Below are 23,062 nucleotides of genomic sequence, written 5' to 3'. Positions count from 1 at the left end.
TAGAAAATAATTTAAACTTTATGTTTTTGTAGTTGACTTCTCAAAAATGATGGTATACTCAAGAGCTCTCTTCGGAGTGGTTTTCCAATTTTATTCTCTTTTTTGGACTTTTCCATCAGAACGGTCACTTCTAAAAGTGGTTCCGCATAAGGCTGGACAATGGGATAGGTGGTGACCCATTCATATTCTTTTACTTCCTTTTTCTTCACTCGAGGTTTCAGGAAAGCGGGAGCTTGTGCAGGTATTTTTTGAGCACGTCGTTGACCATTTCTTTGCTCCGTGAGTTCTCTCCCTCGAATCATTCGGTCTTGATGTCCCTTTATCTGTTTCTTTGCCCAGGCCACCCTGTACTGCTTGGCCTTAGCTTTGTGTGTTTTCTGGATGTTTTCAGTTGAAACATCCTTCTTCAGGTTTAATACTTCGTGGGAAGGAATTTCACTTGAGATGCTTTGAGGGAGCAGTTGATAATTGTGGTCTCTGAGGCCTCTGGCTCGTTCAGCTCGGTGTATGTGTTTCTGTATCTGGTTCAGCTCTCTCTCAGACACTAAATAGTGCCATTTTTTAGCATCTTCTTTTTTTTCGTTTTGTGGTCTCCTTTCCTTTTCCTCTGTTTTAATTTCCCCTTCTAGAACCATTTTGTGCTTGCATGCTTCTTCCAGCATTTCCTGGTAGCGTTGATAGTAGTATGCCTCTGCTTGGGCAAACCGGAAGTCAAAAGACATGGCCTTTAGTTGATCAAGTCTTTCACGCTCCTGTTGAGTCTTTTGGGCTAGCAACTTCCTCACCTCTGGAGAATGGACACCACCTAAATTCTTGTCAAAGGGAAGTATCAGAGCTCTTTTCAGTTGGTTGTGCTTTATTCTCTATACAGGCCATGGCACAGTTCTCAGGTAGCCACAGCCCCGCCTGGCACCCTCACACTATGTCCCAGTTAGGCTCTTGTAACTGTTTCCTGTCTTCCTTTTCAAGTCCCCTCCCCTCCACACCCCTCCCCTCCCCCTGCATTCCCTTACATCCCCGAAAAACCAGAAGCAGGCCCTCAGGAACTCCTCCCACTGCAGGAACAACCCCATGCATCTATCCCGGACTCTGCCTTCCTGCCCTTTCACCTATCAAAAGCCAGTTCTGGGACTTCGCTGGTGGTCCAGTGGTTATGAATCCGTCTGCCAATGCAGGGGACACAGGTTTGATCCCTGGTCTGGGAAGACCCCCACATGCTGTGGGGCAGCTAAGCCTGTGCGCCCTAGAGCCTGTGCTGTGCAACAAGAGAAGCCACCACAATGAGAGGTCCGTGCACTGCGACAAGCGTAGCCCCTGCTCGCCGCAACTAGAGGAAGCCCGCATGCAGTGATGAAGGCCCAGAGCAGGCAAAAAAAATGTCAGTTCCTCCACCTGTTTGTTGAGCTTCGAGAACTTCAGTTTACAACGATCAAATTCCCTTCCCTGCTTCAAAATTTCCTGTCTACTGAATCAATCCATCAGCATAAAATTATGCTTTAGTATATATCATCTTCAAACAAAAAAAGGAAAACGCTTCCTCTACGGACCATCCCCTTTTGCTCCCCTTCGCTGTGTAACTTGAAGCAGTTACCTCTTAAGTTTGGCTTCCATCCTCCCCCCAGCCCCTCGTCTGAGCCTGCTCTCATCTGGGTCATCTGTGATCTCGTTTTTGTGGCTGTCACATGGGCCTCTCAACACCATTCTCCAGAGGGGACCGCTCTCTGCTCCTTTTTACTTCCAGACGGTAGCCGAGAGCGTGTGACTAAGGCTACGCTGGGCCCCCGCGCTACTCCAGCCATTAGCCGAATGTCCCCAAGTAACCGAAAGGTCCCTCATCCTCTTCCTACCTCGTGGCCACCCCCTCCACCTGCTTCGCTGGCTGCCTTCTACATGTAATGGAGAAAAGTGTAGCAGAGAAACTCAACTTAGGACAGAGAAGTCACACTCGGGGTTCCTTGGACCAAGACAGTCTTGTTCATTCAACAAGTGATGTACCGTGTGCGTCCGGCACTGGAGTGGGAGTGAGGGGTGAGCGAGACCGTCGGGGCACACAGGCTGCTCAGAGCTCACCTCTGCTTCACCTGGATATGCCTACTTCACAGCCCCACGTGTTTCTTCTCCCACAGTGCTTCCTTCAGTCTTCCCCTCTCAGTCCTGTCCCTTCTAACTTCAAAATTCCCCCACCCTAGAGGGAAGCAGCCTCTTATTAGCTTCCCTGAATCCACTTCTCTCCCTCTGTCTCCAGCCCCATCAGACCGGTCACACGGCAGCCAGCACGATCTCCGTGTTACATAAATCTGAACACACCACTTCTCCTGCACAGAAACCTGGGATGGCATCTTACTGCTTTGGGAGAAAAATCACAGAGTCCAGGGTGGCATCCATAAACTGGTTCCTGATTACAGCTCCAAACGAGTCTCTCAGGCGGACTCCTTGCTCCCTCTGCTGCAGCCACACTGACTCTTCTGTTCCACAACAACTTTCCCATCTGAGCCTTTTCAGGTATTCTTCCTTTATATACTCCCAAACACAAAATATAGCAACTCTCACTAGGGCACGTATGTATATATTATAGTTTTTAGGTTTTAAGCCTAAGTGTCACTCCTTCAGACCTTAAACTCATTCAAATAAAACAAAATTCCTTTCACGACACTTCTCACAATCTGCAGCCACTATCTGTTTAATGTCCACATCCCTCACTAGACTAAGTCCTTATTTTTTTCATTGCTGTCCAGCCAGCACCGCTGGTGCTCAATGAATCAAACAGTACAAGCAAAGCATGCTCCCTTGAAATTCCTGGGCCCTTTTTACCTGGGTGGTACATTTTTATGATTCTATGACTGGCTCCAATGTTCATGGTAAATGTATTTCCTCACCTTAATCTTCTTTTCTAATGGGGAGTGGGAACCTACTGCAATCCGAGGGTCTTGAATATTTTTGGCCCAGGCCAATCTAGAAGAGCAAAAAGAGAAATTATACTAAGACTTGGAGGAAGGTTCTGGGAAACATACTCTGATAGAATGGTAATGTGAGTTGATTTGGGGACTCACTTTTAGTATGTAGCAAAAGGTGTTTCTGTGTGTCAATAGGCAGGGCTCTACGATATGTTTTTTTCTTTTCTCAAATCAAGGAAGAAATGCTCTTTGGTAAAAGCATAAACAAAGAGCCAAATTGTGTCTGAGGTTGAAGCTGTCAACAGTACATTCAACAGTGGAGAGGAGAGGCTGAGTTACGTTACAATTTCAACTTCCACAAACCACAGTTTGTGTATATTGTTAGTAGAACAGAGAACTTGCCTTTGATGAGAAGTTGAGTTTTCGAAGTTAAGTCCATTTTAAGTTCACTTATGCATGAGGTGATGAACAATAAATTTAATCTATAAGCTATCATTAATTTCCAATAACCGCTATGTAACTATAACATTTCATTAATCTTGTGAGAGATTTACGTTTTAAATAGATAATAAAACAATCTGACAGCAAGAAAGGGTTGTGTTTTTAATTTAATGCAGAAAAATAAAGCAGAGACATTTACCATTGATGATAGAGCACAATCATATTTAGGCATCCTCAAGACCTTGCTTCTTAACCTGCTCAGTTAGCAAACAGGGTTCTCTGTTTAGCAATCTGGGTTGTAAATATTGTTTCTCTGACTTTTCTTAGCAAAAGAGAAGGATTTTATAACAGAACTAGAAAGAAAAACCACTATTTGCTATTTAATTTCTCAAAGACTCATTTCTGCTTTCATATTTTTTCTTTGTTAAGCAATTCTTACATTATCTCCATAGCAACATTTTAGAGTTTATCATACTCTTAGCATTGTACTAAGAACGCAAATAGATTCCTTTATTTAGTCTTCCAAACAGCCTCATTATCCCCCGTTTCACGGCCAAGTGGACTGAGGTGAAGAGAGGTTCAGTGACTTGTTAGAGTCCCACAGTTTGTTTCAGATGTCTGTGTGACTCCAGACCACGTCCTCTTTCCTGTGCTGCACCCATCCCCATACAAATGATACTCTCCTGCCTTTACTCAAAAATTAAGGACGGTAATACCTACTGTTCTTCTGCACTCAGAGCCAACCATTCTGAGTCGGTCACCAAAGGAAGCCGTGAGGGTTGGGTCTGCACTGCCAGCTGCTCCTTCCGCAGCCCCCCATTGTTCTGTCTCCTCTGAGCATCACTGGTTACTTCCGCTGCTCCTAGGGCCCCACGCTGTTTACTTTTGGTGTCTTCTGCCTCAGCCATTGCCCTATCAATCGTCAGCTTTACAAGCAACATCTCTGCTCTTCACTCTTCCTCTCTTGGTGTCCTCTTCTCTCAGCTCTAATCTCCCATTCTCAATTCTGCAAATTCCTGTTTTCCAGCCATTAAAGTTTCTGGCCCTCTTGCAGACTTTTCAGCTACCTACTGTTGATCTTTCAGGATGCCTTGGTCTGATTTCTAGGGCAACCAGAAGCAGTCACAAGCTTTTTTTTATGTGTCATCACTATCCTAGATTGAAACTACTGTGAGGTGGTAGGTGGAGACAGCGTCTGCTTGGCAGGACATGAGCTTTATGGAGAGCTGGGCTAAATGGCCATAGACAGAAAGTAGAAGGGCCTGTGTTTTATACATAGAAGTGTCCCAGTTTAGGGCAGTTAGAGAAAGCATCTTTCGAGGTAATAGGAGCATCTTTCTCTTTTTGGAATATATATTGTGTCCCTTCCGTGGGAATGGAATTGTGGTTGGTGGAGAACCCTGGAGTGGATGCTGTAGGCACACTCACAGGAGCAAGAGGAGGTTGGATTAAGTGGCAGGTGGGCAAGTGGCGTGGTCTCATTATTACTTAGCTGGCTGTCACTCACCTAAATACTGTTCCTGCAATGATGTTTTGAGCTTTGATACTGTTTAATATACTTCTAGTCATATACTAATTATTGATATGTTCATAACAGGTCACTGAAGAAGCAGAAATTACACCAATGTTGAAATAACATTAATGAAAATGACTGCATAGTCACATCACGATACCCTTCACCATACATATGAGCGGCATCCATTCAAACAAAGTCCTCATGTAGCCCATTATGATGTCTCTAGTTCTTAAAAAAAAAGTGAAAAGGAGAAAATACAGTGATTAATTACAACCTGGCTTTTTGTTCAGTAGAAATAAAACCTACCCCTTCTAAAACGTGCTGTTTGTAGAGATGCGCTTGAAACCATAGTCTCCAACTCATTCAGTAGTAAATGAGTTAAAAAAGTAAATATGGGTATTTTATGATGAAAAAATAATCAAAGAATTTCAAACATCAAGTCATGAAAGTATTTTATTACTATTTATCTTTCTCTGTCCCTTTAATCTGTCTTTATATTTAAAGTGGCATTTCCTGTGGATAACATTGTAAGGTCTCATTTTTCATCCAGTCTGATAGTCTTTTTTAATTCCTGTATTTAGACCACTGGTGTTTAAAGTGATCACTGATATAATAAGGTTAGTACCTACCATATGTGCTGCTGTTTTCCACTTGTTGCTCTTGCTTTACCTTACTTTTGTCTTCCACTCTTACTTTGCCTTCAGTTCAGCCACTCGGTTGTACCTAACTCTTTGCAACCTCGTGGACTACAGCACGTCAGGCTTACCTCCCATCACCAACTCCCAGAGCTTGCTCAAACTCATGTCCATCAAGTTGGTGATGCCATCCAACCATCTCATCCTCTGTCATATCTTGCCTGTCATCCTTGTCGTATTTTGCCATATCTGGTATTAAACATTTTATGATTCTATTTGTTCTCCTCTCTTAGCATAACAATTATGTTTGCTTTTTTAAATGGTTGCCATTGAGTTTGCAGCATATATTTACAACTAATCTAAGTTCTTCTTCAAATAGCTACCACACAGGCAGTGCAGGTACTTTTTTATAACAGTATTCACAGTTCGTACCTGGTTGTGGTTTAGTCACTAAGTCGTGTGTGACTCTTGTGACCCCATGGACTGTAGCCCTCCTCTGTCAATGGGCTTCTTCAGGCAGGAATACTGGAGTGGGTTGCCATTTCCTTCTCCAGGGGATCTTCCTGACCCAGGAATTGACCCTGGTCTCCTGACTTGCAGGTGGACTCTTTACTGACTAAGCTATGAAGGAAGCCCTCGTAGTTCCTGCCTCCTATCCCTTAAAACACTGCTATCACTCATTTCACTTACCTATAAGCTTGCACCCTGTATTATTAACTAAAAAATCTGTTATCTGTCAGATCAACTATTTTGAAACATTAAAAATTGATTTTCGGTTCAGTTCAGTCACTCGTCGTGTCCGACTCTTTGTGACCCCATGAATTGCAGCACGCCAGGCCTCCCTGTCCATCACCAACTCCCGGAGTTCAAACTACGTCCATCGAGTCGGTGATGCCATCCAGCCATCTCATCTCTGCCTTTTCCTCCTGCCCCCAATCCCTCCCAGCATCAGAGTCTTTTCCAATGAGTCAACTCTTCGCATGAGGTATTTTACCTCTCCATTTATTCCTTCTCTAATGCTCTTCTTTTAAAAGTAGGTCTGAGTTTCTGACCTGTATTATTTTCTGGGGAATTTCTTAAACATTTCTTGCAAATCAGATCTAGTGGTGACAAATCCCCTCCATTTTTGAGAAAGTCTTCTCTTTCACATTTGAAGGATAATTTTGCTGGATTCAGAATTCTAGGCTGGTGGTGTTTTTCAATACTTGAAATATTTCACTTCCCTTTCTTCTTGCTTGCATGGTTTCTAACAAGAAGACTGATGTAATTCTTATCCTTGTTCCTCTATAGATAAATTTTTTTCCTCTCTCTGGCTTTTTTGAAGATTTCTTTTTGTCTTCGAGAATCCGTTTTGAAGATTTTCTGCAGTTTGAACATGATATGCCCACATGCAGGTTTTTCGTATTTATCCTGCTTGTCTGTACTGCCTCAATTAAAAAAAATCCAAATAAATTTAAATAGAAGTTGTTTCCCTGTCACACTATCCACATTTTAGGTGCTCAGTAGGGACATGTGGCTAGTGGCTACCAGTGCGTACTTGCACGTATGCTAAGTTGCTTCAGTCGTGTCTGACTGTGTGACCCCACGGACTGCAGCCTGCCAGGCTCCTCTGTCCGTGGAATTCTGCAGGCAAGAATACTGAATGGAGCGGAAACATCTAGACAGAGGAGGAAGGGATCTAATCTGAGGTCTCCTGGCAGTGAGTGCCCCACAGAGGAAAGTGTCTTTTAGGATCCCAACGTTACCTGAGATGCTTGGTGCTCCTATCTAGCTCCTTGCCTCTGCTCATAACACAGCTCTTTCCTAGCATGTCCCTCTTCTCTGTATTTAACTGCACACCCCTCCCAAACTTGCTATCTACTCAATAACACTTTATTCAAAGAAACACATTTCACTTTATTTTTTAAAATTTTAGTTAAATCAATTAACTTTTATTTTGGCTGTGCTGGATCTTTGCTGCTGTACAAGGGCTTTCTCTAGTTGTGGAGAGCAGTGGCTACTGTAGTTGTGGTGCATGGGCTGATCATCGCAGTGGCTTCTCCTGTTGCAGAGCATGGACCCTAGGGCATGCAGGTGGCTCTCAGGCTCTAAAGAGCCTCAGCAGTTGTGGCACATGGGCTTAGTTGCCCCATGGCATGTGGATGAAGGATTGAACCCATGTGCCCTGCACAGGCAGGTGGATTCTTAACCACTGGATCACTAGGGAAGTCCCACATTTCACTGTAACACAAGAATCATGAGTCTATCACCATGCAGAGTCCTTCACATCATTAGTGCCTAGGATCGAACCTCACACTTAACTTTCGTAAACTCAATTTCACACTCAAGTTTATGTAAACTGTTAATGGAACCAAACATGTTGTCAGCATTTTATTGTCAAGTGTGAAAGTTAAAAACAAAGACAACTATCTATAATTGGCAGTTTCATAAATAAAAGGACATTTTAATAGTGCCCTCTTCCAACTCCCCAAACTTATGCCCCAAGATTGAACCTAAATGAAACTTTGCATTGTTTTTCTCATCGGGGCCTGAAAGATGAAAATTTTGTGTCTAGTGAAGTCACTCAGTCGTTTCTGACTCTTTGCAACCTCATGGACTGTAGCCTACCAGGCTCCTCCATCCATGGGATTTTCCAGGCAAGAGTACTGGAGTAGGTTGGCATTTCATCCTCCAGGGATCTTCCTGACCCAGGGATGGAATCCGGCTCTGTTTTGTGACACAAGTCCAAACCTCGTATTTGTCAATCTCTTTTCTCCTTCAATTAATTTTTAAAAAATCACCTTTTCCTCCTATTTGTCTTTTACTAGTTGTATGATCTTGGGCGAGTTATATGGCCTCTTTGGCCTTTGTTTCCTTTGTTGTCCAGGAAAGGACAAGAAATAATCACATCTGTTGTAATAAAATGGACAAGGCCTGTGTTTAAGAACATGGGTACTGAGATCTATAAATCTAAGGAGTTGGGAGGAGCTGGATAAAGCTAGGGTCTTCCTGCATGCTACATAGCTATCCTTAGGCTTTTTTTTCCTCATTGTGTGAGGCACAGGTGATGCTTAGCAATATGACCTCTTAACGGGCACATAGCCAGCACAGTGGGTGTTGGGGTCAAGAATGTTGAAACTGACTTCAAAAGTTTACCTGTTTCTCCAAGTTTCATGATTTCACCTTTTTAAACATTGTAAAAAGATGATCAACTTTATTGCCAACAGGAGGAAAACGTAAGGACAGACTGGTTTAAATTATTTGCCTATATAGAGTTAAAGATTAAGGAATACTACTTCGTTGGAGGCAGTCACTCATTTTTATACTTTACTCCTGGATCGTTACTCTTTGAAAAATCCCCTTTAAAATAGTGGTTACAAACTGGAGACCTGTGCACAGAATTCAACTTACATACATGTTGTGTTTGGCTTGTACAATTAAAAAGTTCTTTTAAAATAACATTTAAAAGCTGTACTAAGGGAAAAAAAAGTCTGAATTTCAGCTTCTGTTTGAAAGTTGCAAGATACGGTGGCACTGGGCACAAGACAGCAACTGGCTCTGACATTTGTCTTCTTTAAAAGAGGGAAGTGTTCAATTCGCCTACTCTGCCAATCCACAGAACACCTACATGTGTACTCCAACCTAGGGGATATTTAGTAAGTACCTGCTGGTTTGGAAGACGCTAGAATTGGCGAGGACAGTCTGAGATGTTAACTTTTAAACCGAGATCTGCAGGATCTGGAAACAGTGATCACAACCTCTGTGCCTCAGTTTCCTTATGTGTAAACTGCGGCTGACAACCTGTAGTTGTGGGAAGGATCGGCGATGGAGTAACTGCAAAGGGCTGGCTTGAACTCGGGGTCTCGGGGCGGGGGGGCACCGCTACAATCCACGCTCATCCTGGGAGGCCCCCGGACCCAACACCGACCGGGGGCCCCTAGGCGCTGAGAGCCACCGCACCGGCCTCGCTATCCACTCCTCCCCGCCGCGGGCCCCCGCGCTCCGCCGAGGTCGGCCCCGGGGCGCCGAGAGGCGTGGCCGGCCCGCGCGAACCTGGAGGCAGCCATGGCTTCGATGGTGGAGTACAAGGGACTCAAGGCCGGCTACCGCTGCGGCTACTGCGACTCCGAGGAGGGCAAGGCGTCCTGTGGTGAGTGGTCCGGCCAACGGGGTGGGCGCGGCCGCCTGGCGTCCAAACCCCCACACCGCCCGCCGCGCTCCAGGCCAGACCCTCGCGGGGGGGAAGCACCCAGGCCCCACTCCCCAGCTCCCGCTTCCCTTCCCCACGCGTTTCTTCCCAGACCGTTGCCCTTCACATTCTGTCTCTTGGTCTCACCCTTACCGAAGATGGCGGTCTCTTTCGGAGAAAGAGCGGAAATAGCGGAAGGCTGCCCTCGGTCAAGATGGCGCAGGCGGCTTCACCGCCGAGGGCGCTCCCGGCGAGGCTCGGCCTGCTGGCGCCCGGGCGGCGCGGTGCATTGTGGGGTGGCGGCGGCGGTTGCGGGGTTGGGCTGGGCCGCGCGTCGCGCTTGAGGGGCTGGGGCCATGGCGTCCTGGGCCGCGCTTTCGCCCAGCATCGTGGAATATTTCGAGGGCGAGGACTTCTACCGCTGCGGCTACTGCAAGAACGAGTCGGGCAGTCGCTCCAATGGTGAGCGGGCCGGGCTGGTGGGCGGGGAAGGGCGCCGGTGGCTCGGCGGCCCGCGGGTGTCCTCGGGGGGTCGCGGCGTCTCGGGCCGAGTGGCTGGAGGGTCGTGTCCAGGCTGCGGCCCAGGCGTAGCCCCTGCGCCGTCCGGCCCTCGTGGAGCGAATGCGGAATGCGGTTCTCCCCGAGTGCCGTGGCTGTCAGGATTTGAAAACGGACCTCACCCCTGATGGAGCAGGGAAGCTTCTAGAGACTCATTTCACACAGGCGGTCTGACTTGCGAGATAATGTGTGTCTCGCAGGAGCCAAGTGTGGAAACAGGTGTCCGTCGTCAGTGGGAGACCGTTAACTACGCGCCTGTCGGGGAGCGCTGTGGCGTGGTCAGTTACAGGGGCTGACCTGGGATTTCAGATGCTGCTGTCGGAGTGTCCCCGGTGGTCAGCGCAAGACTAGGGGTTGCGGGACAGTGGGTGTCGGGTGGTATGTGTGTAGACAGCTGTGTGTGTGTGTGTGTGTGTAAAACACACGTGCGTGGATATCCGTGGATAAAATGTCCCTGGAAAAATATACAAGAAACTGCTTGATGGTAGTCGCTGCTCGCGAGGGGCCCCTGTTAGTACTGTTGTGCTTGGAAATGGTACCAGGTGCTTGTCATTTCTCCACCCACCTCGGTGACCACGACAGAGCCAGCCTACAGTGCCCCCTCCCGTGATTCAAGTTTCTTTTGGAAGAATTTTTGTTCGTTTGTAAACGGAACGTCATGTTTATTTCCTGCAGTGTCATGCTTTGGCAAAAGTATATACACTTATTTTAAAGAATAATCTAGCATTATGGGAAACGGGATATCCATGGAGACTTAAATTTGGGTGGTTTCCGTATTTAAAACAAAAAAAAAGTTTTGTCCTGCCCTGGGGCAGTGATTTGGGCGATGATGGTGTGTCCGTGTACTCATTAATTAAATTTTTTTAATAACTTTTAAAAATTAAAAGTTTATTAACTTCTTGTGAGAGGCGGTAGAATGCAGTATTAACGCAGTCGTTAGTGACAGTTATAAAGATGAGTTAAAGTGAAAAAAATTTATAGTCTTGGGTTAAGACTATAACCCAAGACTGTAACCCTTATTTCGGAAATAAGGAGGATGCAAATAAAGGTGAGATGATTACAGCCCAGGGAGGGAGAAACCCGTAAGGTAACAGTGACTGCCTTAGGGTAGTAGAGGTTTCTTCTCTTCTCTGTTTCAAATTTTAGTATTATGCTTATATATGTAAGAAATTTATAGTATAGATTATAATATAGCTTTATTATATAACAATACAGTCTATGGAATTCTCCTGGCCAGAGTACTGGAGTGGGTAGCCGTTCCCTAATCCAGGGGATTTTCCCAATCCAGGAATCAAACCCAGGTCTCCCGCATTGCGGGTGGGTTCTTTACCAGCTGCCAGGGAAACCCAAGAACACCGGAGTGGGTAGCCTATCCTTTCTTCTGCTGATCTTGCCGACCCAGGAATCCTGTGTCTCCTGCATAGCAGGCGGATTCTTTACCAGCTGAGCTACCAGGGAATTCTGTATGTAATGATAATTTAAGTTATACATGTCTAAAATTAATATTAGGTCCTTAACTACTTTCCTAGTAATTTTAGTAAGAGAAAATCGATTAATATATATGTCCTTTGTTTAGTTTTATGGAAAAAACCTACCTTCGCCCTTTTCACCTAAAGAGATACGTGTAAATTTCTATCACTTCTATCGTCTTGTTTCTAATTTTAATAATAGTCTTTACTATAGGGCGCTCCACCTATTAGGTAGGAAGGTTTTATTATTTCCATTTACAGATGAGGAAACTGAGCCCCATAGAGTAACTTGTTGGTGTTAGTGAGCACCACCCGGCTTCTGACATTTCTGTTGTATTTATGCCCTTGCTTTTCTCACTACATCCTGTTCTATTAAGCCTGTCTGTTTTTCCATACTTTTGATGGGTTTACTGTTTCCAAGAGTAAAATTCATTTTTCTTTACCATTAATTCAGTGTTTTCTCATAATCTTCATTTTTTTATGGTTGCCTAACTTTTTTCATCATGTTGATAACAAATTAGTGTCTGGAATCACTTTTCTGTTCAAAGGCATTTGGATTACTTTCATTTTTTATACTTAAAAGGAATATTGCTGTATGTATACTTTTGTCTTATTTTCAGTGTAAGCAAATTAAAATAAGGAGAATTTATATGCACAAGAAAACATTTGCTTTCTAATTCTTCTGAAGAGACCAGCTTATTAAACTTTTGGGGTCATTATTATGGCTTAAAGGTGTGATGTAGTTTGCAGTGGGATCTTAAATTTATGGTGTCATAGACTGTTGACTAATTCTTAAGTGCATGTGATCACTTTCTGTGTTTTATTTTTAAAATTAAGGTTAAATACATCATGTGTTTCATTTGTGTTGTGTATTGTGTTAAAAAAGGACGAAGTATGTGCGGACTTTGATTTCTCCAGTGTGAGCTGGATTTTTTTTTGCTTCAGTATTCACACTTTAAAAATAATGCTTTGAATTTAGAAAAGTAAAAAGTTCCACCCGTTGTTATGAACATGGCACTTATTTTTCAGGCATGTGGGCACATTCAATGACTGTGCAGGATTACCAGGATCTCATAGACCGAGGATGGCGAAGGTAAATGCCGTTAATGTAAAGATCCTTCTGATGGTACTCAGGCCCTTCTTATAATTGAAACATATTATTTGCCTTTAAAATGTTTTCCTGTGGTTGGAAATAGGTTTAATAAAATTTTTATTATATTTTGTGTGTAGAGATTGTTTTCTCCTTTTAAGGATGTTTATTTGGAATATTTCACAGATGTAGCAAGAACACTGTAATGAACTTCATGTACTAATCACCAGGCATCGAAAGTTGTTAATATTTGCCAGTCTTGTTTCATCAGTTTTCCTTGCTCCCTTCAATGGACTGAATGTGTCTCCCCCAGAGTTCATATGTTAAGTCCTATATGGAGGTAGGGCTTTTGGGAGGTGGTTAGGTCATGAAGATGGATGGGATCACGAATGGGATTCTAGTGCCTTTATAGAAGAGACCACAGAGGGTTCTCTTGCCCCTTTTGCCACATGAGGATATGTAGAAAAGATGAACCAGAAAGCTTGTCTTCACTGGACATCATTTCTGTTGGCACCTTGATCTTGGACTTCCAGCCCCAGAACTACCAGGAATGTATTTCTGTTTATAAGTCACTCAGTCTATGGTATTTTGTTATAGCAGCTTCAATGGGATGAGATATTCCTCCCTCCCCTCCTCCCACAAAATTATTTAAAGCAAATTTCAGATATTATGTCATTATACTTGGACTAAATGTGTGTTTCTAATAGAGAAGGATTTTTTTTCGCTTTCTTAACATATCCACAATATCATTACCATGCTTTGCAATTTAATGATAATTTAATGTCACCTGTTACCTAGTTTTGAGATTTTCTGGTCATCTCAAAAAATTTTCTTTTACAATTGGTTTATTTGAATCAGGATTTCTTTAAGGTCCACACATTGCCTTTGATGGCCATGTTTTTTTCGCAGCTATTTTTGTGTAGATGATTTTAGAATAACTATTAGGTAAGGTTCCTTACATAAGTATGAGCAGTATTAAGTGCCCTGTACCAGTACTGCCCAGATTGAGCACAGCAAATGAAACTTCACAGCTTTCCTTAAACATAATAATGAGGCCCATTGGGTCAGATGTGGCAGGACTTTGTGTGCCATGATAAGGAATTTTATTTTTATTTTTTTAATGGTCTGGGGGAGCTATTGAAGGCTTTTATGTCAGAGAGAAAAGTAATGGAATTTGAGATCTGGAAATGATTCAGATAGCAGAGAGGTGTCTGAGGGAGTGATTCTGAAGGCAGGAAGAGGAGTCCTAGAGATTACTGTAGTGTCCTGGTGTGAGGTGCTGAGGAGCTGCTGTCCTAGTCAGGAGCGGTGACTGTAGATTAGGAGCTAGATCGGAGGGGGCACACTCACGAGACGTTTCAGAGGTAGAATGCTTGCTGGCAGCATATGGAGGTGTGCGGGAGTGAAGAGCCTAGGAGGACGCCCAGATTTTCGGCTCGGGAACTGAACTCCTGTGTGTTTGCTAGGACTGCCATAACAGAACACCACAGTCTGGGCCGCTGGAGTGAGAGAAGTGTATTTTCTCATGGTTCTGTAGGCTATGTCTTTCTTAAAAATTATTTATTTATTTTTGGCTGTGCTGGGTCTTCATTTGCTGTGCAGGCTTTTCTCTAGTTGCGGTCATCAGGGGCAACTCTTGCTGCGGTGCATGGCTTCTCAGTGTGGTGGCTTCTCTTGTGGAGCTCAGGCCCTGAGGCCCTCAGCCTTCAGCAGTTGGGGCTCCCAGGCTCTAGAGCAGAGACTCAATAGTTGGGGTGCATGGGCTTAGTTGCTCCGGGCATGTGGAATCTTCCCGGATGCAGGGATCGAATCCGTATCTCCTGCATTGGCAGGAGGATTCTTTATCACTGAGCCCCTAAGGAAGCCCTGATGTTTCTTTTTATGTCCAATTTCCTCTTGTGATAAGAACACCAGTCCACTTGGATTAGGGCATATCCAAATCTGGACAAAATTGAGCTTGTAGTGTCATGGCTCTGTATGAGCTGAGATCCAGAAAGCACGGAAAGGATCGGGTTGGCTTGGGAGTACATCATGCTGGTGCCCGTGGAACCCACACATGTGGATGTTGTAGGAGCAACACACATCAGCCCCACAGCATCCTGGGCAGCTTTTTCAGTATCAACGTGGGCGGTGGATGGAGGGAGGCATGGAAGAGATTGCAGATGCTTGATGAGAGGGTAACTGAGGTTACCTCGGTTATCAGCTGTGGAGTACATATGCCAGGGTTTAGGAAAGGAAAACTTTGACCCTGGTCCTTGGATTACCCACCATATAAGATCATTTAGCTTGTGAAGAGTAACTCAACCTCAGTTTTTACCCTATTGATTAGATTTTTACCTTAATTAATTTCATATTCCTGTACTAATCTACTTTGCTGCCTGTGAGAAATATGTATGAAATTAACAAAGCTATTCTATAATTTTAGAAGCGGGAAATATGTGTACAAACCTGTCATGAATCAAACATGTTGTCCTCAGTATACCATAAGGTAAGAATTTTGATTATTTTCTATTAATATGAAGATTATATAAATTTTTTTAGTAGAATTCTCCTTTTTTAAGTGTATTTCTGTTCTAGGTACACTTTCTTTATAAAAAAAGCAGACAAATTTTTTCTGTATACTGATGGTGTATTCATATGCTAATCAATAGCTTTTAATAATATGGTTTGATTAGTTCAGATATAAATATTAATGTGATATAAAAATATTCTATTTAGCAATCTAGTCAATAATACATGAAATATTGGGAGAATATTGGCAAATACTTAAATTACTTTGAGGTATCAAATTTTTATCACTTTAGCTTGGAGTCGCTAAGAGTTGTACATGATTTAGCGACTGAAAACAACAACAGCACCAATTCCAATTCCCTTGTGTATTTGATACAGTGGTTTCATTCAGCCAATGCTGCAGAATCCTGTATAAGGAATAAGGAAGAGGAGGCTGGCACTTAACCTGCATCTGTTTAGAATCTAGTCTTCTTCACTGGAAAACTCAAACTAAAAAGTCTGGTTTCCTACAGAGTGTTTGCTTGGTTTTTCTTAATATTTTGTGTTTCTCTTGTGCCCCCACTTAACTCCACCCTAACATGGAAGGATTTTTCCCTTCTTCTCTGATTAGGAAGGTCCTTCCTCTTCTCCCTCATCATCATCTTCCCCTCCCCCTTCCTCTTGCCTTTCCCCTCCCTCTTCCCCTTCTTCTGGTAGCAAAAATAGGGAAAGTTGGTTAACATTGTGAAGAATATGTCTACAGTTTCAGCCTGTATGTATACTCTAGATAAAGCAAGCACAGTTGTGTCCATCATGCTCCGTGGGTCCTCACATCTGTTCCCCTTAGTTACTCTTAACTTGTTTTGAGGTTGTAGACTGTTTTGAGAATTTAATAACAAAACAAGACAGGGAACATATAGACAAAAATAATGTAACATTGAACATACTAATTTTAAGGTGATCACTGACTTTCAAAATTCACTGATTCCTGGTTAATCCTTTCTCTTCTGTAACTGGTCAAGGGACTGGTACAATAAAGAAGAAAGATGACTATCTAGTTTACTGACAACATCTCATTTAGTATAAAATGACAGAGTACCTCTTTCAGTTTAGCCGTTATGAAGTGGTAATGTCTTCAAAGACAGAAATTGTTTTCCTTCCGATAGCAATTTCTCATTGGATTATGGCTAGGATTCTGTTCAAATAAGTCTGAAGTTGATTGGCCTGAACCCTGAGAATCTCTATTCAGAAAAGGCCCATTTCAGTGGGTTAAGAAAAAGATAGAAGCATCTGTAATTTATTGGGTTCCTGTCTCATATAAAGCACTGTTCAGGTGTGTTGCTTTTATGAAAAGGGACTCTGTGAACATTGCAAGGCAAAGTACTTACAAAATGTGCTTTTTTGTTTGTTTGTTTTTTTGCATTTTATAATTTTACATGGGATCAAACATTTCCTGAAGGGACCTCACTGGTGATCCAGTGCCTAAGACTCCAAGCTCCCAATGCAGGTGGCCCCAGTTTGATCCATGGTCAGGGGACCTAATCCCATATCCTGCAACAAAAGATCCTGAGTGTCACAACTAACACCTAGTGCAGCCAAATTGAAAAAAGAAATTTCCTGAGTTGTTACTCTTTATACAACTTCATTTTTACATGTTGATTTTTTTGGAGTCATTTTGCATTTCTTTGGGTTATTTTGCTGTTTACTACAGTAGCTGTGCAGTGAGGCCTTAGGTAAAGTCGGTGTGGTCTAGCCTACAACTTTGCTTTTTTGTTAGGCAGATGTTAGGGCCTGGCCAGTGTGTGAGTAAAAATGAGGATGAACTTCCCTGTCTATGAATTTTTTTTTCAATTTTAATTTTAATTAATAGTATATTTGCTAACACTTTAAAGAATCAAATAGTTCCCTTAAAGCTTATTTTGCAAAATGGCAGTCCTCTGAACCACCCCTGTCCCCTCCAATTCCTATTTTCTGTTTCTCATTGCAGTCACTTTCAAATCTTTTAACTGATTCTTTTGTTTTTTCATCTCTGTGTCTTTAAGTAACATGCTTATATAATGATGGGGCTTCAGTGGTAGCTCAGGTGGTAAAGAATCTGCCCGCAATGCAGGAGACTGGGGTTCAGGGAATGGTTCCCCACTCCAGTATTCTTGCCTGGAAAATTCCATGGACAGAGGAGCCTGGCAGGCTACAGTCCATGGGGTTGCAAAGAGTTGGACATGACTGAACAACTTTCACTTTCATTTTTATATAGTAATACTTCATTACTAAAAGGTTGGTTTTCTCCATTATCTCTGGGCTTCTTGCTCTGAAAGATAAGGGTTAAACTTTATTTTACCCCACTTCCCCTTGTCACAAACTCCTATTTGTCTTCATCCCCAACTTCCCAAAATTTTGGATGGATGTAGTCATCTCATTATGGCTGTGTAAATAGACTTCACAGCTCAGCCATGTAGTTGTTGTTCAGTCTTTAAGTCATGCCCAACTCTGTGCAACCCTGTGGACTGCAGCACGCCAGGCTTCCCTGTTCTTCACTATCTCCTGGAGTTTGCTCAAACTCATGTTCGTTGAGACAATGATGCTATCCAACCATCTCATCCTCTGTCATCCCCTTCTCCTTCCCTCAATCTTTCCCAGTATCAAGGTCTTTTCCAGTGAGTCAGCTCTTCGCATTAGGTGGCCAAAGTATTACTTTATCTTTCCTGCACAAGTTTTTACTTTCCCTGGTGTTGCTCATTGTCATTTTTGTTTACCTAGTCTTTGAGGCCGGAGAAGGCAATGGCACCCCACTCCAGTACTCTTGCCTGGAAAATCCCATGGAAGGAGGAGCCTGGTAGGCTGCAGTCCATGGGGTCGCTAGGAGTCGGATATGACTGAGCGACTTCACTTTCACTTTTCACTTTCATGCATTGGAGAAGGAAATGGCAACCCACTCCAGTGTTCTTGCCTGGAGAATCCCAGGGACAGGGGAGCCTGGTGGGCTGCCATCTATGGGATTGCACAGAGTAGGACATGACTGAAGTGACTTAGCAGCAGCAGCAGTCTTTGAGGCACCTATTACCAGTTTATCTAGAAGTGCTCCCCCAGAGGTGTAAATTTCCTCTTGCTATGTTTAGATGCTTTAGGTACTGTATCATTTTTATCTCCTTGATGAAAATCTTAACGGAATCTTGTGACCTGCTGTGATCTGAATAGATTGCCTCTGTGCCTGATAAATCACTGGAGTTTCTTTTTGACTCTCAATCTTGAGGATTCCTTTTGGGTCTTGGTTTGCATCTTGTCTTTTCTACTCTTTCTTGTATTATTCCTTTATTTTAGTGAAGCACCTTTTCTAATAGTTTCTTGAGAAAAAGTGCATAAGAGGTAAATTTTTTTAGACTTTGGAAATGTTTCCATTGACTGCTCATACTTAACTTACAGTTTGGCTGGGTATAGCAGTGTAGATTGAAAATAATTTTCCTTTAGAATTTTGAAAGCTTTGCTCCATTGTTGTCTTATTGCTGTTGAGCAGTTCAGTGGCATTTCTGATTCTTGTTCCTTTGTCCAAAATGTTTTCTTTCTCTTTGGAAGTTTTTTTTTTGTCTTCAGTGTTTTGATGTTTCATAATATGTTTGGCAGTGCATCTGTTTTCATTCCTTACATAAGACTCCTCTTGTCTAGGGACTCCTCCCATCATGTCCCAGGGAAATTTTCTTGTGTTATTTTGTTGATCCTCTTCTTACCATTTTCTTCTTTCTCTTTTCTCATGTCTTTATTTAGACATTGGACCTTTTAGACTGATTCTCTTATTATTTTTCTCTTCGATTTTCCATGTCTTTTGGGAGATTTTCTCAACTTCATTTTCCAGGTCTTCAGTTTTCTATTTAACTTTTAATTTTTTCTACTCTATTTTTACTTCTAAGAGAGATTTTTGTTCTTGGGCTCTTAAGTTTTTTAAGGTTTCCTTCTTCCTGTACGCTCGATATTCTGCAAGTTACTTTCTTCAACCTTTTGGCACCTATCTTTGCTTTAGAGGCCCTCCTCAAGTGTCTGGTGATTCCAACCTTCAAGTGTCCGATTGAAAATTTTATGTACCTTGGTGGGTCTTGTTTACTATGGGCGTTAAGTAGGGTGGTCTGGCTAACCTCTTCTTTGGGGGGATCTCTGGGTCAGTATTTTTCGTTCTGATCACATTCTGGAGAGAAAGTATCATCTGCTGATGTTCTGGGACTGGGTTGGGGGTGTGGGTGACAGAGGTCTCAGCGCTTAGCATGAAGGCTTTCATTTAAGCTTACTGTTGGCTGTGAACTTACTGTTTTCAGCTGTGCCTGTATTCCTCACAGAAGAGGCCTTTTTTTTGTTTTTGTTTTTTAACCCTTTCTGAAAATGTTGCAATTTTCTGCTGGGTTTAGAGACTCATCTGTGCTGAGCGGCAGAGAGTATGAGATAATAACTTCTTGCAAAACAGACTTTTGAGGGATCTTCCTAGTTCTATACCTGCTTTCAGTCTTCTCTCCCACGGTATCAGGTATCGCCAATCCCTAAGACTTTTAGGGGTAATGTGGAGAAAATTGGGTATCTTTTTGGCTTTTCCCGCTGTTGGCTTAGGATTCAGTTTCTCTGGTCTGCTAAGTCAGTTAGCACTTGTACATCTGCTTTCTAGCTTCCAGCGTTTCTCCCATTATTTTTTTTCCTAGTGCTTTATGTCTTTTGCTTTTTTTTTTTTTCCTAATAATCCCTTAACTGTATTTTAGTGACTTTTGAGATGGGATTAGAGACTACTTTAAGCCTTGTCTTTACCCAGAAATCGCAGTCATGAGCTTTTCTTCATTGTACTATTATCTAGAACTGATTTTATTTCTTCACAGTTTTAGTTCACTTTTTAAATACTTATTTTGCTTTCCTAGGTGCCGACCTTTACAGTTTCAGCCATCAAAATCTCACAAGAAGGTTTTGAAAAAAATGTTGAAATTTCTGGCTAAAGGGGAAATTTCAAAAGGAAATTGTGAGGGTAAGATGAGATGGCGGCTAAAAACTATTTATTTTAAATAGATGTTTCTTTCCAAGGTTCTCACTTTCACTAATTCCTTAGGTAGCGGAAGGAGTCCCACTACAGTTAGGAGCCACTGTTACTGTGATGGTGATGCTACTCTTAGCTCTGCCGTTACACTGCTACCACTGGCCCCAAATCAGGGAGAGGGGGATATATGCCAGGGAGTGTCTAGCTTGGGGGGAAGACAGGACCATTTTAAAGATGTCATTTCCTGGAATTTATTGAAATTTTAGTTTTCCTGATTCTCTGAGAATTCTTCATTTTCTTGGATCCTAATGATACCTTATGAGGTAAATAGAAAGCGATACTGTCTCTAGGCTTCCCTGGTGGCTCAGCGGTAAATAATCTGCCTGCAATGCAGGAGACCCAGGTTTGATCTCTGGGTTGGAAAGACCCCTTGGAGGAGAGCATGGCAACCACTCCAGTACTCTTTCCTGAAGAGTCCCATGGGCAGAGGAGCCTGGCATGCTACATTCCATAGGGTAGCACAGAGTCAGACACGACTGAGGCGACTAAACAGCAACCACAGCACTGTCTCTGGAGAAATAAATGCTTATTATCTACAACTTACATAAGATTACATAATTATTTATCATGCAGAGTAAAGCTCAGATTTTCCATGTTTGAGTAAGGTCTTCAGTAAATTATATTGCCTGAAAGTGAAAAGTGAAAGTCGCTCAGTCGTGTCCAGCTCTTTGTGACCCAGTGGACTATACAGCCATGGCATTCTCCAGGCCAGAATACTGGAGTGGGTAGCCTTTCTCTTCTCCAGGGGATCTTCCCAACCCAGGGATTGAACCCAGGTCTCCCGCATTGGAGGTGGATTCTTTATCAGCTGAGCCACAGGGGAAGCCCAAGAATACTGGAGTAGGTAGCCTATCCCTTCTCCAGAGGATCTTCCCAACCCAGGAATTGACCCAGGGTATCCTGCATTGCAGGCGGATTCTTTATCAACTGAGCTATCAGGGAATCCCTGATAATAAGAATTCTTATATTGCCTGAAGCTTTTTTTTTTTTTTCTTATGAATTTTGAATTTGGGTGTATTTCCTCAAATTGCCTAGTAACATTTAATTAACTTGGGTTTCTTTGCTTTTTCAGTTTTTTAAATGTTTTGCTGTTCTTTCTTTTTTATTTTAGCGTTTTCCCATAGGCACTCCCTAACACATGACCATAAGAATTGGGAATGCTACCTATCCTTATAGCTCTTTCTCATTTCTGCCATAAGAAATGGCCTACCCTGGGAGCCTCCCACCCCAGTGTTAGCTTGTTAATTCATCCCCCAAGTATGTTTTGAATGCTTACAATGTCCCAGTCCCTCTTTTAAGCACTGGAGATACAGTGGCCAGCAAAACAGGTACGTTCTTTGCCCTCATGCACTGCCCTTAACAGAGCAGGATTCAGGACAACTTGGAGCAAACTTGGCAGAGCTGGGGGCAACAAAGAGGCCTGAAGACTCCAGGTCATTCTGAAAACATCAGAATTTTGGTGTAGCTCTGCTTGGTGGTGTCGGTAGGAATCACGTTCTGAGTTTCAAAGATTAATATTCAGATATGTTTTGAGGATACTGTCCATTTGTAAGTTGAGGATTACTTGTCCTTTTATGTAGTTTTTACATTTGGTTTTTTATTTGACTTGTAGGCTTTTGAATTATTTATGTCTGTAACTTAATTCATAAGAGTGATGTATTCATTAGGATAAAACTAACTGTAATGAGGAGACACCAAAATGCAATGACTAAAAATTAATAGAAGTCTGTTTCTGTCCTTGCATCACAGTCCAGGGCAGGTTTTCCAGGTTGGCCTGCAGCCCGCCACCCCACTTTCTCCTCCCCGCCACCACCCCTCGCCATTCTGGGTCTCTCTTCAAGTGATTTCTGAGGTCACTCTGGTTTTTACTAATCTAGCCAGCGGGTAAGGGAAAGGGTAGAAGTTCAGGGTCACAGATTTCCTTTAAAACAATGAGCAAAATTGAACCTGTCAGTTTGGTTCTGTCCCACTGGTGGGAGCTCGGTTACAACTTGGCTTGTAACCAAGGGACTGGCGTGTTCCCTTTCCAGGGCCCCACTGTCTCCATCACAGCCCTGACTCCGCAAGATGGGAGAATGGATTTGGTGAACACTCAGTAGTCTCTGCCACATTGGAGAGAAGAGGGCACGTTTTCCATACATGTCTCTTGGTTGTGTCAGATGGCCTGGCTGACGGACTGTGATTTCTCTTTGATTTGTAGATGAGCCCATGGAGCCCACCGTGGAGGATGCCGTTTCCAGTGACTTTGGGTTAATAAATAAATTGGATATACACTGTGACCTTAAAACACTCAATGATGACCTCAAAAAGAGCTTAGAGAGTGAAGAGAAGAAGAAAGCAAAGAGGGAAGAGTCTAATGAAATAACCCATTCACAAGATATGGAAGAGAAGTTGGGCTCTGGTGAACCGTCGTGTTCAGTTAAAGTGCATACAGCTCCTCAGCCAGGTAGTGGAAGTTTGTCATCAGGCCACATTAAAGCCAAGATTGTCTTTGTGCTTGAGACATCATCATCCCTGAGCCCTCTCCTGAGCTAAAAAAGTGAAACACTCATGAAATCTCTAACATGGACCCCTGTTTTGTACACCTTATTATTACTTGAATTTAGATGAACAAATTGTTTAAAAAACCTAAAATAATAGCCTTATCATGCCCTAACACAGACATTTTAAGAGTTCCATATCTTTTTACTACCTTAAGGCCCTCGAGGTTTGAGAATCAAACTTTTGTCTGTGAGAAGGTAG

The 23,062-nt window shown here is 42.9% G+C and overlaps 2 protein-coding genes across 14 annotated transcripts in view; one reads left to right on the top strand and one right to left on the bottom strand.

Moving 5' to 3' along the window:
- Nucleotides 1–9,964, bottom strand: ATE1OS (ATE1 opposite strand). Of its 2 annotated transcripts, none has more exons than XM_059882087.1 (4): nucleotides 9,808–9,964; nucleotides 4,056–7,706; nucleotides 2,877–2,952; nucleotides 1–812 (listed from the first exon to the last, which is right to left on the bottom strand). In XM_059882087.1, the coding sequence occupies exons 2-4, from the start codon at nucleotides 4,274–4,276 to the stop codon at nucleotides 12–14; spliced, it is 1,098 nt and encodes a 365-aa protein (XP_059738070.1). In that variant the 5' UTR covers nucleotides 4,277–7,706; nucleotides 9,808–9,964; the 3' UTR covers nucleotides 1–11. The 2 variants fall into 2 exon arrangements, with proteins under 2 accessions (XP_059738070.1, XP_024841737.1); XM_024985969.2 differs by lacking the exon at nucleotides 9,808–9,964 and adding an exon at nucleotides 9,130–9,219.
- Nucleotides 9,531–23,062, top strand: part of ATE1 (arginyltransferase 1) — a 160,925-nt gene continuing 147,393 nt past the window's right edge. For 9 of the 12 annotated variants that reach the window (XM_059882085.1, XM_002698547.6, XM_002698548.6 and 6 more), the window contains exons 1-5: nucleotides 9,943–10,116; nucleotides 12,711–12,774; nucleotides 15,197–15,259; nucleotides 20,148–20,251; nucleotides 22,521–22,766. In XM_059882085.1, the coding sequence (XP_059738068.1) occupies nucleotides 10,011–10,116; nucleotides 12,711–12,774; nucleotides 15,197–15,259; nucleotides 20,148–20,251; nucleotides 22,521–22,766 (583 nt within the window). In that variant the 5' untranslated portion in view covers nucleotides 9,943–10,010. Of the gene's footprint in view, nucleotides 9,616–9,942; nucleotides 10,117–10,389; nucleotides 10,491–12,710; nucleotides 12,775–15,196; nucleotides 15,260–20,147; nucleotides 20,252–22,520; nucleotides 22,767–23,062 lie in introns of those variants that run through there. The other 3 variants (XM_005225816.5, XM_010820113.4, XM_059882084.1) reach the window with 2 other exon arrangements.

Source organism: Bos taurus, chromosome 26 (genome assembly GCF_002263795.3).
Source record: "Bos taurus isolate L1 Dominette 01449 registration number 42190680 breed Hereford chromosome 26, ARS-UCD2.0, whole genome shotgun sequence".
In the NCBI taxonomy this organism is placed as follows: Eukaryota; Metazoa; Chordata; class Mammalia; order Artiodactyla; family Bovidae; genus Bos; species Bos taurus.
The sequence above is the reverse complement of the archived record's forward strand: the minus strand, read 5'-3'. Positions and strand labels throughout refer to the sequence as shown.

Coding starts and splice junctions, on each gene's coding strand:
- ATE1OS (XM_059882087.1), bottom strand. CDS start 4,276: ATGTTGCTTGTAAAGCTGACGATTGATAGGGCAATGGCTGAGGCAGAA. Junction 2,953..4,055: donor GCTCTGAGTGCAGAAGAACA/GTAGGTATTACC, acceptor TTGCTCTTCTAG/ATTGGCCTGGGCCAAAAATA. Junction 813..2,876: donor CATTAGAAAAGAAGATTAAG/GTGAGGAAATAC, acceptor CCCTTTGACAAG/AATTTAGGTGGTGTCCATTC.